Here is a 16,728-nt window from a genome sequence, read left to right as displayed (position 1 = left end):
TTGATTTTCTGTTTGGATGATCTATCCATTGATGTAAGTGGGGTGTTAAAGGCCCCTACTAGTATTGTATTACTATCGATTACTTCCTTTTCTTTATGTTTGTTATTAGCTGCTTTATGTATTTGGGTACTTCTATGTTGGGTTCATAAATATTTACAATTGTTATATATTCTCATTGGATTGTACCCTTTATGATTACATAGTGTCCTTTTTCTCTTGTCACACTCTTTGTGTTAAAGCCCATTTTGTCAATTATGTAAGTATTGCTTTGCCAGCTTTTTTTTTTCATTTCCATTCACATAATCAATGATTTTCCATCACTTCATTTTTAACATTTGGTTTTTTTTTTAATTTTTTTTTAAATTTTCCCATCACTTCATTTTTAATCTGCATGTGTCTTTAGGTTTGAAATGAGTCTCTCATTGGCAGCATATAAATAGATCTTGCTTTTTTTTTATCCATTCTGCCATGCTATGTCTTTTGACTGGAGCTTTCAGTCCACTTACAGTCAAAATAATTATTGACAGGTATGTACTTACTGCCATTTTGTTGTTTGTTTTGTGGTTGTTTTTGTAGTTCTCTTTCTTCTCTGGCTCTCTTCTCTCACCATTTGTTGGCTTTCTTAGTGATATACTTGGATTCTTCTCTGTTTATTTCTTTGCATATCTATCACTGATTTTTGATTTGTGGTTACCATTAGGTCTCTATACAACATCTGTTTCATATAGCAGCCTATATTAATTTAATGGTCAATTAAATTTGAACCTATTCTTTACTCATCTCCCTCCCACATGTTAGGTATATGGTGCCATACTTTACATCTTTTTATTTTGTGAATCCTTTGACTGATTTCTACAGATAAATTTATTTTTATTCCTTTTGTGCTTCCTACTTCTCTCACTCCTACTTATTATCTTTCCTTTCCATCCAAAGAGTCCCCTTTAACATTTCTTGCAGGGCTGGTTTGGTAGTCATGGATTCCCTTAACATTTGTCTGGGAAACTCCTTGTGTCTCCTTCTGTTCTGAATAATAGCTTTGCCTGATAGAGTATTCTTGGTTGCAGGTTTTTTTCCTGTCAGCACTTTGAATATATCATGCCACTCCCTTTTGTCCTGCAAAGTTTCTACTGAAAAATTAGCTCATAGGCTTATGGGATTCTCCCTTGCATGTAACTGTTTTCTTTTCTCTTGGTGTTCTGAAATTTTTCTCTTTATCACTACTTTTTGCCATTTTAATTCCTATGTGTTTTGGTGTGGACGTCCTTGGGAGATTGTGGGGGGCTCTCTGTGTCTCCTGGATCTGGATTTCTGTTTCAGAAATCAGATTCAGCAAGTTTTTACTATTATTTCTTCAAATTCTCTTCTCCTTCTGGGATCCTTATAATGCTATTATTACACTTGATGGTGTTGCTGAGCTCCCGGTCTATTTCCTTTTTTTCTAATTATTTTTTTCCTCTGTTCAGCTTGATTGTTTTCCATTACTCTGTCTTCCATGTCACTGATCTGTTCTGCTTTCTCTGGTCTTTTTATTCCATCTGTGTATTTTTAATTTCAGTTGTTGGGTTCTTCTCTGTGTGGTTCTTTTTATGTTTTCGATCTCTTTTTTAAAGAGAGGTCTTCCACTCCACTGAGGTCCTCCACTCTTCTCAAGTCCAGTAAGTATCTTTATGACCATTACTCTAAATTCTTTATCAGGCATACTACCTATCTCCATTTCTTTTATTTCTGTTGCCATGATTTTGTCTTGTTCTCTCATTTGGGACATAGTCTTCTGTTTCCTCATTTTATCTAACTCTCTGTATCTGTTTATATGTGGTAGGAAAGTCAGTTTCATCTCCTGCTCTTCAAAGTAGTGGCTTGGGGTGCCTGGGTGGCTCAGCCATTTAAGCATCCAGCTTCAGCTCAGGTCATGATCTTACAGCTCATGAGTTCAAGCCCCATGTCAGGCTCTGTGCTGACAGCTCAGAGCCGGGAGACTGCTTCAGATTCTGTCTCCCTCTCTCCCTGCCCCTCCCCTGCTTGTGCTCTGTCTCTCTGTACATAAAATATAAATAAACATTTGGAAAAAGTAGTGGCTTTATGAAGAAGAGGACCTAGAGTGCCCTGCAGTGCAGTGTCCCTTGTTCACCAGAACTTGGAGCTTCAGGGGTGTCTCCTATGTGTGTTGTGTATGCCCTGCTGTTGTGGCTGAGCCACTTTTGCCTTCAGTCCAGTCATCTGCAATGGCTGTCCTTTCTTGTTGTGGGCAGGGTTTGGTCCTTGCGTTGTTAGTGGGCCAATCTGGGGCCCTGGCCTTGAGTCAATTCAGACCAAGCATTTGCCAGAGATGCAGTAGCACTGAACTGCAGGGTGCTTTCCTTGTTTTGTTTCCAGAAAAGCTTTCATTGGTGGGCAAGGCCTGTAGTCAGACCAGATGTCTGTCCCCGGCCCATTGCTGGCCCCTGCTGGCACTGCTTGCACACTGCCAGGCTTGTGGCCTCACTTTGGATGGGCTCCACCCAAGAGTGCACTGGAGGGGGCAGGGCCACAAGAGAAAGCAGGGGCAGGCTTGGCAGCATTATCAAGGTTTGCGCTGGTTGGTTGCAGAAGGGGACCTGTAGCCAATGGGAACCAGGCAGGCTGGGTTGGAGGGGACAGGTCTGCAAAAGTGGTGGGGCCGGAGGAGGGGGGATTAGTGTGGAGGACAGGGTGTCTGGTGTTAGCAAGGTTTGTTCAGGTCTGCCGTGGGAAGGGACCTAGAACAGAGGCATAACTGGAGAGGGCATATCTATGGGAGAATGCAGGGGTGGAGTGTGCGGCTAGCAAGTTAGGTATTAAGTGTTGGCCCTACACTGGTTCCCACAGGTGTCCATGTGTCTGGGCTGGCGGGCCAGGGAGGGATGTGATTTCCACCAGCTCCCTCGTTCCTGGAGAAGCTCTCAACAATCTCTGCCCCTACAGCACACACTCTGAGATTAGTAAACAAATGTCTTTCCCATATATTACAGGGGTTTCAAACAGCTGCTTCTATGGTGTATCTCCAGAGCCGTTTGTGGTGCTGCTTTTTAAGGGCAGATACTCAGTTTCCTCTCCCCCTCCCAGAGCTGAGCCCACTGACTTTAAAAGTTTCAGGTGTTAGGGCACCTGGGTGGCTCAGTCAGTTGAGCATCCGACTTCAGCTCAGGTCATGATCTCACAGTTCGTGGGTTTGAGCCCCAAGTCAGGCTCTGTGCTGACAGCTCGGAGCCTGGAGCCTGCTTCAGATTCTATGTCTTCCTCTCTCTCTGCCCCTCCCCCACTCATGCTCTGTCTCTCTCTTTCTCAAAATTAGACATTAAATAATAATGTTTAAGTTCCAGGTGTTAAGCCCCACTGATTGTAAGAACTCATGAAATTAGGCCCCACTGTTTTTCAAAACTAAATGTTATGAGGACTCATCTTCCCCGTATGAGAGTCTGTTTCTGTCCCCTCTTGCACCTTCCCTCCCTTGGACAGTCCTGTGTGTCCATTTAGCTCCCAACTGCATCTCTGCCCTCCCCACCCTCTTTGATGTGACCTCTTCTATACATTTAGCTGTGGAGAGTTTGTTCTGCTAGTCTTCAGGTCGTTTTCTGGGTTATTTACGTTGATGTGGGTGCTACCTGGTTGTATCCACGGGACAAAGTGAGCTTGGGGTCCTCTTACTTGGGGTCCATCTTCCCCAGAAATCCAATATGTTGTTAGATTTTTAAAGGGTTCAGAACAGTATATATAGTATGCTATCATGTATGCATCTGTACCTAGGATATTTCTAGAAAGATCAACAAGAAATGCCTCGGAATAATTCCTGGGGAGAGGAAATAGGTGTCTGGGACAAGATAGCTTGCTTTTTAAATTATATACTCTTTCGTGTATCTTTTCAATTTTATGTATTACTAATTCCCCAAAAAAGCAAACTTAAACACACACCTGTACACACACGCACACAGTGGATAGGGGAAATGGAACAAAAGGGAAGGAAAGGACTAGGAAGGAGTTCTGGAAGCACAATGGGTCATAAATTCAGATCAAAAGACAAAAGGAACTCAAAAATCTAGAGGCAGAGCTCCCTACTCCACAGTGTTTGGGGCTGACTCATTTATCCATTTATTCACCAAACATTCAAGAGTGACTTTCATGGGCCGAGCCTGTGTTAGACGTCCAGGCACAGGCATTGGCCCTGTCCTCAAGTAGTTCAGATACTGATGGGGAGGGGAGTAATCAGTCATGTTGAGTCATGGAAATAACACCTGTAGAGGATCTATGGAAAGGTAGAAAAGAGGCAGTCTAGCCTGAAAACTTCCCCTTGAAAGATGCTGACTTCTTCCTTCTCTGCCTAGCTCCTCTGTCATCATCACCTTCTTCTCTCAGCCTTGTCCTGCTGCAGAAGGAGTGTGAGTAGTCTCATTGCTGTTGTCCATACAGAGCAGGTGCAGGTGCCTCGAGTTGTCGTGAAGTCTGTGAACACGTCTGATAGTGCCTCCTGCAACATTACCTTGATTTGCTCTGTGGAGAGCGCAGGGACAAGTGTTCTGTACAGCTGGACCCCGAAGAACACCCATGCTTCTGAATCCCATGGGGCCTCCACCATCACCATCTACTGGATGCCATGTGACCCAGACCTGCCATACACCTGCACAGCCAGGAACCCAGTCAGCCAGAGCACCTCCGGCCCCATCCATGTCCGGCAGTTCTGTACAGGTACAGGTTCCACTTAGGCCCTCCTGGCGATTCCAGAAAGTCTGAGTAGCTATGGAACCCTGCCAGGGTTCCGGCAGGACACAGGTGGAATAGGGAAGCAAGAAGATAGGCTTGAAGACCCCTCGTACTCTACCATCTGAGGCCTGAGAGAGACTGACGGGGCATGTAGGAACTATCAGGGAACTGAAACTCTAAGGGTAGAACAAGGGAAGGGAAGAGAGTTTGGATGAAGAGATCCAGTTTGTTCTTTGCTTGGGTGGGGGTATCCCCTGGGGTCTCCTCAGAAGGTCAGGAAGGGCAGGAGAGGACTGGGTATGTGAAAGGCAGAGCCAGGTGCATATCTATCTGTGACAAGTGTTCCGCAGGGATGCCTCATGATAGGAAGGGAAAGGGGGTGTGGGCAGGAGAGCATGGGGGGACTTCAGTCTCCTTCAGGCAGGCTGAGGGTTAATAGGGCCAGTAACTAAAGTCACAATGTCTCATCTCTGATTGCAGCTCCGGGAGCCTCCAGAGGAGGGTCAACGGGGGAGACAGTGGTGGGGATCCTCGGGGAGTCAGTCACCCTCCCCCTAACACTCTCGGCCAGTCACTACGTGAACAACATTGTCTGGATGTTTAACACATCTATTATCACCAAAAAGCAGGAAGTGAGGCCCAAGGTTCCTGACAAGAACTCTGGCCAAGACTACTCCCTGAAGATTGGCCAGCTAAAGATGGAGAATGCTGGCCACTACTACGCCTATGTGTGTTCAAAGGCCTCCAGAGTCATCAGCAGAAAACATTTCACCCTGCTCATCCACCGTGAGTTTCTGAGCAGAGCGCTAAGCGTTAGATTCCTTCCCTGAAATGTTTCTCCTCTTTGCTGCTTTCCTTGCCTCCTGCTTCCCTCAAGCCTCTCCTCCTACCAAAATGCCTCAGGCCACCTGAACAACTATTGGGTCCACACCAGTCAACTCACAGGAGGAAACATTTTTAACCAGCAGCTGGGCAAAATCCACCTTCCAATGTCCCCCTTCTAGACTTCCAGTTAGGTCTCCACCATCCAACTTTCAATACTCGCCACTGTTTTCCTACATCACTTATCGTTTGTTTTTTTTTTATATATATAGAATATTATCATTTTTGAATAAGAGAACAGCTGGCTGGAGTGGAATTGGAGAAGACTGAGGAGAAAGCCTTTAGTGTCCAAAGACCCTCTGACCCCCCACGAGGGCTGCTTGGCTCTCCTGTCATCACATCCCCTGCCTGGGTTTGTGGATGTCTAAGTAGCTGAAAAGAGTCACTGTCCATGGTTCTGCTAAAGTATGTTGGAAGTCAGCTAGTCCACGTCGATAGCAGCTGTGACTCAAATATAATTTTTTTTTAAGCAAGAAGATTTAGTAAAAATAAGAATGCATTGGGAACAACTGATGCCCATCTTACATTTCTGTTAAAATTGCTAACATTTATTGGGCACTAACTCTGTGTCAGTGCTGCACTCACCTCTCTACACTTTATCTCCTGAATAAAAAAAAACTTAGACGATGGCACCTCAACACATAAGCCTTGAAGAGTCTTTGGAGCACATGGAATGTTGTGCTTACTTGTGTGGAAGGGTTTGCTCGTCCTTCACAGGGTACTCCATAGAATGATGTGGTATCTTTGTTTTTCTTTTTTTTTTTTTTTTTAAATTTTATTTTTTTTCAACGTTTATTTTTTTGGGACAGAGAGAGACAGAGCATGAACGGGGGAGGGGCAGAGAGAGAGGGAGACACAGAATCGGAAACAGGCTCCAGGCTCCGAGCCATCAGCCCAGAGCCCGACGCGGGGCTCGAACTCCCGGACCGCGAGATCGTGACCTGGCTGAAGTCGGACGCTCAACCGACTGCGCCACCCAGGCGCCCCTGTTTTTCTAGTTTTTATTAACTCCTTTAACATCCGAGCATCCAAGCATCCAAGAGTTGAACTGATATGTCTGAGATTTCATGGCCACTAAGGGAAAGGCCGAGTGCACTCCAAAATGTCTGTGACTCCTGGAGGCACTTTCTCAGCCCTAAGGCAGTTCCAACACACAATTTCATGAGCATATTCTGAATGAGTAAAGACGTGGTGACTGCCCAGTGGGTGGGCCTGACTCTACATTAGGTCTTTCTCCCCACACAGGGAGGCTGAAGAAGCCAAAAGTTACCGGGAGCCTTGAGCTCACTGAGGATGGCATCTGCAGGGTCAGCCTGACATGTTCAGTGGAGGACAGTGGACACAATGTGACATACTTATGGACCTTCCTACAGAAAGGAACTGTCATGTCCCAAGGGGGATCTCACCTCAATATCTCTTGGAGAAGTGATGAAAATCATCCCAACTTCACATGTACCACCAGGAACCCTGTCAGCAAGAGCTCCCAGTCATTTCTTCCCGGTGACATCTGCCCAGGTTGCCTTGGATCCAAGAGTCTGCATTCTGAGTGGTTCTTTACGAAGTGCAGCGAAGGCGTGTGGGCGAGAGTACTTTAGAGCAGCACATTCCAATAGAAATATAATGGAAACCACACATGGAATTTACATTTTCTAATAGCCACATTAGATAAAGCAAAAAGCAACAAGTAACATTAACTTCAGTAATATATTTTGCTTAACCCGCTATATCCAAATATCATCATTTCAATATGTAGCCAATATGCAATTATCCTTGAGATAATTTACATTTCATGTTGTGCTAAATCTTTGAAATCTGGTACGTTTTTACACTAACAGCACATCTCAATTCAGATGCCAAATTTTCATGGAAAGTACTTGATCTGTATTCAGATTTCACAAAACTTAGAGTTGAAAAGCTAGATTTACATATCCAAGTTGCTCCAAACCTACTTATCAGGTTTTTCAATAAGAAACTGAATAGCCATACTTCAATTTCAATTTTTAAAAATTAAATAAAGTAAGCAATTCAGCTCCAGAGTCATCCTGGCCACATTCCAATGGCTCCTGCCATGGCTCGTGGCCACTATACTTGAGAGTAGAAGCAAGAAATGAAGCCCTGGTGGCTCTTACTAGATGCCAGGCACTAGTCTAGGTCCTTGTGAGTTTTAACACAGTCAGCTTTACAATAATCTTATGTGGCAAATATTCTTATCATTCTCCATTACATGAAGAAACCGAGACTCAGAAAGTCTAAGGGACTTGAGCAAGGCCACACAACAAAAGCATGATTGAAACCCTGAGTTCTGTGCTCTGTTCTGCTCTAGAAGGAAGTAGAAAAAAGGAAGGTTTACCTAGAATGTGACAAGGCTAGGTCAGGCTAGCAGATGGATTTAGAGCCCAATTAAGTGGGAATTTTGACTCTGTCTTGAGCCTGGAACTGGCCTTATATCATTGACAGAAAGGAGCAGTGTAGTGTGATGGATAAGGGTGTTTAAGAATCAGGCAGCCTACGTTCAAATCCTGTTCAGGATGAACTCTGCGACACTGGGCAAGGGGCTCTACCTAGAGACAGTGTCTGTCATAAGACAGACTATAGCTTCTTGTCCAGAACAATACCTGCTCAATGAATAGTTGTAGAATGAATGAAGTTGTAGAAGGAATATGCTCTGCAATAGCATGAAATTTTAAGAGGCAGGTAGGATGGTCATTATGCTGTGTCCACTGATTGTTCCAACCTCTCTACCATTATTTATACTAATACCATTCATTTCCTCTCCAAAGGGCACGAGAGAAACATGAAGCTCTACATTGGACTCTCCTTGATGTCTCTTATTCTTCTGTGCTTTGGGATCCCCATCTGGTGGTGCATGTGGAAGCAAAAAGGACGGCGTGGGTTTCTGAGATCAATGGCATCTGCCCTAGACCATATCCTGGGACCTTTGCAGGCTTGTCTGTCCTCTCATGATCCCCCCCCCGCCCCTCCTCCGTCTATCCGAAGACCTCATTTCTTCTCAGAGTGATGGGGAGGAGGGGTGCTCGTTGTGGGGAAGGCAGGGAAGGAGCTGGCCTTAGGGACAAACGTTACGAGAGACTCAAAAATGACCAGAGCTCTCCATCTCTCACCCCTACTTTGTCCTTCGAGCCAGCTTAGTTCTTTCCTACTGACCCCAGCTGATGGGTGGGGTGGAGTGTACCACAACACAGCAATTGCTCTCTCCAGACGCACACCTACTAGGAGATACGCCACCGGGAAGAGAAAAAAGAGGTTTCCCTCCAACTCTCATTTGAAAGATCTCTGATTGGCCTGGCCTCGGGTCATGTGACCATGGCTTGGCCCGATCACCGTGGCCAAGGGGATTAGCTATTATGATTGGCAGCTCCCTCGGAATCTCATATTGCAGTGGAAATGGACTAGTTCCCAGAAAGAGCCTATTGGTTAGAACACGTAGGATCCCTGGAATAACTGATGCGAGCCAACAAACCAATCTGAGGAGTGGCTACCACAGATGGGGCAGAGGGATGGCAGGAGGCTCCAGGGCCTTCTTCTCAGCTGAAGATGACCTTAGACTCTGGTCGCCCTTTCACGTAGGTTCCTGCTCACATCAGGGTTCACCTCCTCCCTAAAGCCTTTTCCTTGGCCGTGTCCCCAGAAATCTCTCCCCGTCTGTTTCGACGCTCACGAAATCAGACACCTCTCTCCTCACAGCCCTACTGATAAATCTTCTCTACTTTGGTTTCTCAGACTCAGTCCCAGACTCCAGCTCCAACCAAGCTGAAACCCCAGCGGATGCGCCAGGTAATATCCCCAAGGACACAGGCTATGGGGTCCCTGGGCCCGATGGGAGCTCCAAGGCCTGGCTATTTATTCTATGTGGTCTGCCAACCAGCGACATGAGTATCACCCAGGAGCTTGTTAGAAACGCAAATCTTGGGCACCACCCCAGAATACTGAGCTCTAGTCCGCATCTTCACAAGGTGAATCATATACCTGTTAAAGTCTGAGAAATAATGTGGTTTGGAGAAGGAAGGCGGTTTGGGGTACAGAAACCACAATGAGGATGGACTCCAGAAAGAAGGTGACCAAAGCTAGGAGAGGCAGCCTGCCCTCTGGGGTCTCTAGAGCTCCTCAGGCTTTGATCATTATCACTTGAACTTAGCCTCTGATGAGGGTGGAGTCATTTTCCTCATTCTGAGAATGGAGACACAAAGGCCAGGTAGAATGGCAAATCTGCGGCAGAAGCCAAACTAAAACCCAATGAAAATTAAACCCGTGAGACCGTCTAGACACCTATGACCCAAGAGCATCACTGAGGAAGTAGTTTGCCAATTTCTGAAAAAGCTAAGGCATGCTTTCTTCAAACAAAATACTGCGCAACACCCCAACAGCACAAAGCATGTGAAGGCGGGCCTGTCCTGACAGGTGTTGGGGTGGTGAGCTGAGATGTCTGCATCTTACCTTCCCACCCCCGTTCCCATCCCTTGGTGTCCTCAATTACCACCTTAAACTCTAAGCTCTGGAGTTCTAAGGAATCCCCAGACTCCACCCACTCAAACAAATCCTGCTTTTAAAAACCCCTGGTAACCCCTCCTGGAGGAGATCCCCCACGGAGATGTACTAAGAGGAGGGACTGGGTGGGAGGCCAGGGGCTCAAATAATCCAACAGTGCAGGCTTCTCTGAAGAAAAGTATAACCAAGAGAAAGGGGCCAAGAAACAGGACTGAGGCTAAGGGTGGAGCTTCCCACCAGCTACCTCCTCACAGCTGGCAGACCCTGGTCTCCCCCAGCCTGTGCCCTCATTCCTTGGCACCCTGGGCAAGGTAGATAGTAGGAGGAGTAAGGTAGTACTGGGGACACCACTGTCACCCTGCCCTTCCGCCCTCCCCAGCGCACCTTTCCTCCACTCCCATGGTCTGCTTCTTTAACCTCTCCACCATCTCTCCAAAGCCTCTCCATCTTCTGTCACTGCCTAGGTTCATGCTGTCACCATTTTTTTTTGTTTCATTGAATAGGATTTTTTTTTTAATTGAGAACTCATATAGTCACATGGTATACAATGAAATCTCCCTCCAAATCCCAATCTCCTAGTCTCTCCAGCGGCCTTCATTGTTAGGATGTATTTCTAAATCCTTTCAGAGACTTTTAATGCATTTACAGGCATCAGATATATTTGTGCGTGCGTGCATGTACGTGTGTGTGGTGGGTGTGTAGGTGGGTGCCTTTCATTTAATTACACATATGGAAGCAATCTGTAACATTCTTCTGAAACTTGCTTTTTGAATTTAACAGAATATCCTAGTAATATTAACATATGCATATGAAGACTGACTCCCATTTATTCCATCCTACGGATGTGCCTTAATTTATTTCACCAGACCTCATCACTAGACATTCCCATTCCTTGTTACTTCTTCCCTAAAATAGCGTACTAGTTTCCTAATTGGCCATTCCTTCTCCTTTCTATCCCTCCTCCTTCAAGAGCAGGTCTGGGGCACCTGGGTGGCTCAGTTGGTTAGGCATCTGACTCTTGATTTCGGCTCAGTTGATCTCACAGTTGTGAGATGGAGCCCCACATCGGGCTCCTGGTTGGGCAAGGAGCCTGCTTAAGATCCTTTCTCCCCTCTCTCCCTTTGCCTCTCCCCCGCTCACTCACATGCCCATGTGCATTCTCTCTCTCTCTCTCTCTCAAGAAAAAAATAAAACAAAATAAAATAGAGAAGACCAGGCATAATGACCTTTGTGTTTTCCCAGAGTAACCATCATGGCACTTATGATGGTTCACCCAATGGGGCCACTTCTGCTCCCTGAGAGTTGCTAAGTCGTCACACGTGAATGCTTGAAGGGAAGGAGGAAGGGAGAGTGGGACGGAACCCCCTAAAGGAAGACTGGAGAGCAACCTCTCCTCCAGTTCTTAAGGCCTCACCCGGGGTAGAAGTCAGAGTAGCTTGGCTCCTTCCACAAAACAAGAATGAGGCGGGGGCGGCCATACTTTCTACCAACCCTGCACAATGTGTTCAAAACTCACCGCTGGCCACACACTGTGCAACATGCTCTCCCAAGGGTATGAGAAGCTGGACACTCTTCTCAAGACTGCCAAGCAACGGTCTAGGACCCCCTCTGCCAGCAGCTCTGACAGCAGTGGAACAACCGAGGAGACGACAGACATGGTCAAGGCTGGAAGATACCAGGAAGACACTGGACCTGACTCGGCTTCTGAGACACAAGCAGAGTACGATCTCGTCATGCTGAGGAATGCACCTGCACCTACGGCCCAAGACAACACGGTGTATGCGCAAGTATTCCTCAACTTGCAGGTGAGCCCTTTTGACCAGTACACCTTCCCTCCTCCTCCAGTTCTAACACCATCCAATATCCTGGATGACTTAGTCCCCCCACACGGGGAGCCAGGACCAGCAGCACACGAGCAGACAAGTGTGGCTCTGCTCATGTTAACCAAACCTTGGGATCCCTTGGAGTGAAGGAGCTCGTCCTCGGCTCCCAATCTTGGGCCATTAATAAGGGAGATGTCAAACAACCAGAAGCGCTGTACCCACCGCACTAAGACAGCCACCGCCCTCTGTGTGAAATCTGAACCTGGTGGGTGTCCCCTCTCCTTAGGGGCTGAGAGTGACACCCTGAAAAGCTCTCATCTGGTGAGTACAGATAGTCTGATGTTGATCTGTTACAGGGAAAGACCCTAGTTCCTCAACAGAAAGAGGGTTCGGCCACAATCTACAGCTGTATCCAGACACCTCAGAAGGTGAGAACAATTTTCTCTGTATCCCAAGGCTCTTAAAGTAAGGAATTATTGTGCAGACCATTTTAACTGAAAGCCCTAGATTCCCATGGCAAAGGAGCTTAAGTCCTCCCCACTGTCCCCCCCCCCCCCAGACACACTCCGTGGTCAATAGAGATGCTTACACAAATGTTTCCGATTTATATCTGTTTGGCCAAAGGCTGAACATTTCTAATTGAATTAATAACATTTTATACTGATTATTCTTACCACCAACTAGCATAAGGGGTTGCAAACACAAATAGTGTATAATCTATGTATATTTCTAAATCTATTTCTTTTCTTTTTCCTTTTTCTATAGCTAATCTTTATTGCTCACGTTGTGCCAGGAATTGTGCTAAATGCTTCACAAGTTGTTGTTGTTGTTATTGCTGTTTTTAATGTTTACTTATTTTTGAGAGGAGGAGAGAGAGAGAAAGAGAGAGAGCAAGCAGGAGAGGGATAGAGAGAGAGGGAGACAGAATCTGAAGCAGCTCCAGGCTCTAAGCTGTCAGCACAGAGCCCGATGTGGGGCTCGAACTCACGAACCGTGAGATCATGATCTGAGCTGAAGTCGCATCCTTCACCAACTAAGCCACCCACATGCCTCCTAAATCTATTTCTAACCCATCTCAATCCACCAAAATGGCAATTTCCCCAAATAATTAGAAATTAGCCAAGAGTCCAATGCCAAGATGTTTTGGAGAATGTGCCATTAACTACAACACATTGGTTTTATTGTGGTGTTAAAAGATCCCTTAATGGTAGAACTTACCATTAAATAATAATAATAACCCACTTTAACACGAAATTTTACAGTTTACAAAACATTGATATTCTCGCGTGATCCTTAGGACAGCTCTATAAATGTGCTGTCATCCCGAAGCCGAGATCCGGAGAAGTTAAATTTGCCTAAAGTCATACAGATAGTAGTTGGACTTTAAGTATTAAAAAACCACAAGGAGCTTTAAAATAATCCTGAGTAATCTTAAACAATTAACCTTAGCTTGAATCTAGCTGCCTGCTTCACTTTCACTTCCCTGAGAACATTGGGTTCATATATACTTTTGCTTTCAAATCTCCAGAATTCCCTCCCTGTTTTCCTCCTTGTTTTAACATGTCCAAACAAGATTTTTTAAATGAGTATTTTATTTATTTTGAGAGAGAGAGAACGTGCAAGCAGGGGAGAAGCAGAGAGAGGGAAAGAGAGAACCCCAAGCAGGCTCCAAGCTCAGCGTGGAGCCCAACACGGGGCTCGATCTCACGACCCTGAGATCATGACCTGAGTCAAAACCAGGAGTCGGATGCCCCACTAACTGAGCTGCCCAGGTACCCCCAAAACAAGACTTTAAAAAAGAAGAACCCTCAAAGCTTCTCAGTTATGCTACTACCCTGTGATTGATGAATCCATCAGTAGACATTTATTGAACACCTTTGGTTGGCCCAGAACTGGGCTGAGGGCTCTGGGGATTCAGATGTGCTTAAGGCACCATCCTTAACCTTGAAGACCTGTTGTCTTATTGGCTTTCGGTGGAGGAGTGGAGCCGCTTCAGTCACCTGCAGGGGCAAGGAAAACACTCTACATTAGTTGGGCAGTTCCCAAGCGTTTTCCAGACGTTGGAAGCGGAAGATACCACTGCACAGAGGTAGACAGGAAAGGCCCCACGAAAAAATTAATTTGAATTAGACCTTAAAAGATGGATAGAGGGGCGCCTGGGTGGCTCAGTCCATTAAACATCCGACTCCAGCTCTGGTCATGATCTCGTGGTTCGTGGGTTTGAGCCCCAAATCGCGCTCTGTGCTGATAGTGCAGAACCTGCTTGGGATTCTCCCTCCCTCTCTCTCTCTACCCCTCCCCCACTTGGGTACCCGCATTTACACACACACTCTCTCTCTCTCTCTCTCAAATAAACTTGAAAAACTGGACAGAATTTGCTCAGTAAAAGTTTGTGCAGATGTGTAGCTCAGTTCGACCACCATTGGCCTCCTGTCCTGTCTTGTGGGAACGTGGCCTATGCTGAGCCAGTAAGGGACATCACCTATGGCCTTGAGGCCACACCTGTACTTTTCACTGGATTCTCTCTGACCTGGCCCTCTGTGTTTGGGCCAACACTGGTCAATCTTTTTTTTTTTTTTTTTGGGACAGAGGGAGACAGAGCATGAACGGGGGAGGGGCAGAGAGAGAGGGAGACACAGAATCGGAAACAGGCTCCAGGCTCTGAGCCATCAGCCCAGAGCCCGACGCGGGGCACGAACTCACGGACCGCGAGATCGTGACCTGGCTGAAGTCGGACGCTTAACCGACTGCGCCACCCAGGCGCCCCTGGTCAATCTTAAAGTCAGGGACGTCAGTCCCTGCTCTGAGTTTCAGAATGGCCTGGAGTCCCCACGTGTCCGGTCAGTGGTACGTGGGTCCCACCCCAGGGACTCCAGACCCCTGCAGCCACCCTCATCCACAGCCTAAGTGGAAAGCAATGCATTTCCCCAGCCAAGGTCTTAACAGGATTTATCCCTTGCCTTCAGAATTTTGAGGACCCGTCCTGATTCCGGGTCCCCTAAGGCTCTCGTTGCCCACTTGGGCAGGAAATTCTCAAACTTATTTTCTGACCCAAGTCCTGGCACGACATCTCGAAGGTTTATGCCACCGCCTCCCCGCCTCCCCTGCTCCCTGCATCCGCTCACATCTCAACTGTTCCTCAGAGCCCTCCCTGAACAGTCTCCGACAGGAGTCCTCAGAACCCTGGGACCACGAAGGCCTACTGGTCTGGGCCATGACTTTGATCCATAATCTCTGCCACCCTAAATGGCTTGACATCTTTACATTCTCCAGCTGGGGCAGAGGCTGAGTTCATGAGACCATGGCTTCTTGAGAGCGAGGCCTTTTATTGTCATTTTTGTGGCCCCTCACCTTGCAGCGCTAAACTGTCCTCTCTCTCCCTCGCGGAGAGCCTAGCCAACTTCCCATTAGGAGAGTCCCCATAAATGCCTGCCGTCAGCTCGATGGATTGTTCCATTGCTGGGCCAGTCCATATGATCCGACTTCTACACCATGGACCAATCTTAGCCTGGCCTCACCTCCCTCTCTCACCGGCACAGGGGCGAGGAAACCAGCGCCTCCCAGGCTTTATTAACCATATTCTTGTGTGTCTTTTGGCTCACAGGTGGTGCCACCACCACAGCAGAATGATCTGGAGTCTCCTGAAACCCCTACCTATGAAAATTTGGACTGAAAAGAAAAGCAGCTGCTGCTTCTCTCCCTGTGGTCGGAGAGGGTTCTGGACTGTGTAGGGCCTGGCGCTCTTACAGACAGAGCACTTCAGAACTGCCTTCAGCATCTCAAAGGTGCCTGGGTTTGACCCTCGCCCTTCCTTTCACCCTTGTAACTTCCCAAGCCCGTGAACAGATCAGACACAGGCTCCTTCTTGGAGTCCTTGACCTTCAAGATGCCCCTGCTCCATCCATCTCCACGCAGGCTCAGTTTCCCCGCCTCAGTTCAGATGCACCACCTTAGAGCTTTGCCAAGGCTGGCCACATGTGGCTGAAAGGGCCCTGGACCTTCACACCATCTTCTAAACAGGTGATAAAATGGATCCAACAGATACTCTCACTCATGGGCACAAAGATCTGTGTAAAATTATCTTTTAAAATAGGAGGACAGGGGCGCCTGGGTGGCGCAGTCGGTTAAGCGTCCGACTTCAGCCAGGTCACGATCTCACGGTCCGTGAGTTCGAGCCCCGCGTCGGGCTCTGGGCTGATGGCTCGGAACCTGGAGCCTGTTTCCGACTCTGTGTCTCCCTCTCTCTCTGCCCCTCCCCCGTTCATGCTCTGTCTCTCTCTGTCCCAAAAATAAATAAACGTTGAAAAAAAAAATTTAAAAATAAAAAAAAAATAAAATAGGAGGACAGAGGGGCACCTGCGTGGCTCAGTCGATTAAGTGGCCGACTTTGCTCAGGTCTCGCTGTTCGTGAGTTCGAGCCCCACGTCAGGCTCTGTGCTGACAGCTCGGAGCCTGGAGCCTGCTTCCGATTCTGTGTCTCCCGCTCTCTCAGCCCCTCCTCCATGCATGCTCTGTCTCTGTCTGTCAAAAATAAACTTTAAAAAAGGGGCGCCTGGGTGGCTCAGTCGGTTGAGCGTCCAACTTCAGCTCAGGTCGCGATCTCACAGTTTGGGGGTTCAAGCCCCGCATCGGGCTCTGTGCTGACAGCTCAGAGCCTGGAGCCTGCTTGGGATTCTGTGTCTCCTGCTCTCTCTGCCCCTCCCCCACTTGTGCTCAGTCTCTCTCTGTCTCTCAAAAATAAATAATAATGTAAAAAAAATTTTTTTAATAAAAAAGTAAATAAACTTAAAAAAATTGAATGAAA

The 16,728-nt window shown here is 47.0% G+C and overlaps 1 protein-coding gene across 8 annotated transcripts in view; it reads left to right on the top strand.

Moving 5' to 3' along the window:
- The window catches only part of LY9 (lymphocyte antigen 9), a 28,663-nt gene that overhangs the window by 11,675 nt on the left and 260 nt on the right, over positions 1-16,728 (top strand). Inside the window, exons 3-10 of one of the 8 annotated variants that reach the window (XR_006964622.1) lie at positions 4,423-4,698; positions 5,194-5,499; positions 6,841-7,110; positions 8,376-8,483; positions 9,337-9,390; positions 11,653-12,189; positions 12,281-12,352; positions 15,529-15,549. Coding sequence is in view for 4 of the 8 variants with exons in the window: in XM_047093111.1 (XP_046949067.1) it covers positions 4,423-4,698; positions 5,194-5,499; positions 6,841-7,110; positions 8,376-8,483; positions 9,337-9,390; positions 11,653-11,906; positions 12,281-12,352; positions 15,529-15,597 (1,409 nt within the window). In the remaining 4 variants the exon portion in view is untranslated. Of the gene's footprint in view, positions 1-4,422; positions 4,699-5,193; positions 5,500-6,840; positions 7,111-8,375; positions 8,540-9,336; positions 9,391-11,652; positions 12,190-12,280; positions 12,353-15,528; positions 16,002-16,728 lie in introns of those variants that run through there. The other 7 variants (XM_047093111.1, XR_006964624.1, XR_006964623.1 and 4 more) reach the window with 7 other exon arrangements.

Source organism: Lynx rufus, unplaced genomic scaffold (assembly GCF_022079265.1).
Source record: "Lynx rufus isolate CCGP_SWC_20201006 ecotype Redwood Valley unplaced genomic scaffold, mLynRuf1.p SCAF_31, whole genome shotgun sequence".
NCBI lineage: Eukaryota > Metazoa > Chordata > Mammalia > Carnivora > Felidae > Lynx > Lynx rufus.
Note: the sequence above shows the minus strand (reverse complement) of the source record. Positions and strands in the feature narration are given on the sequence as shown.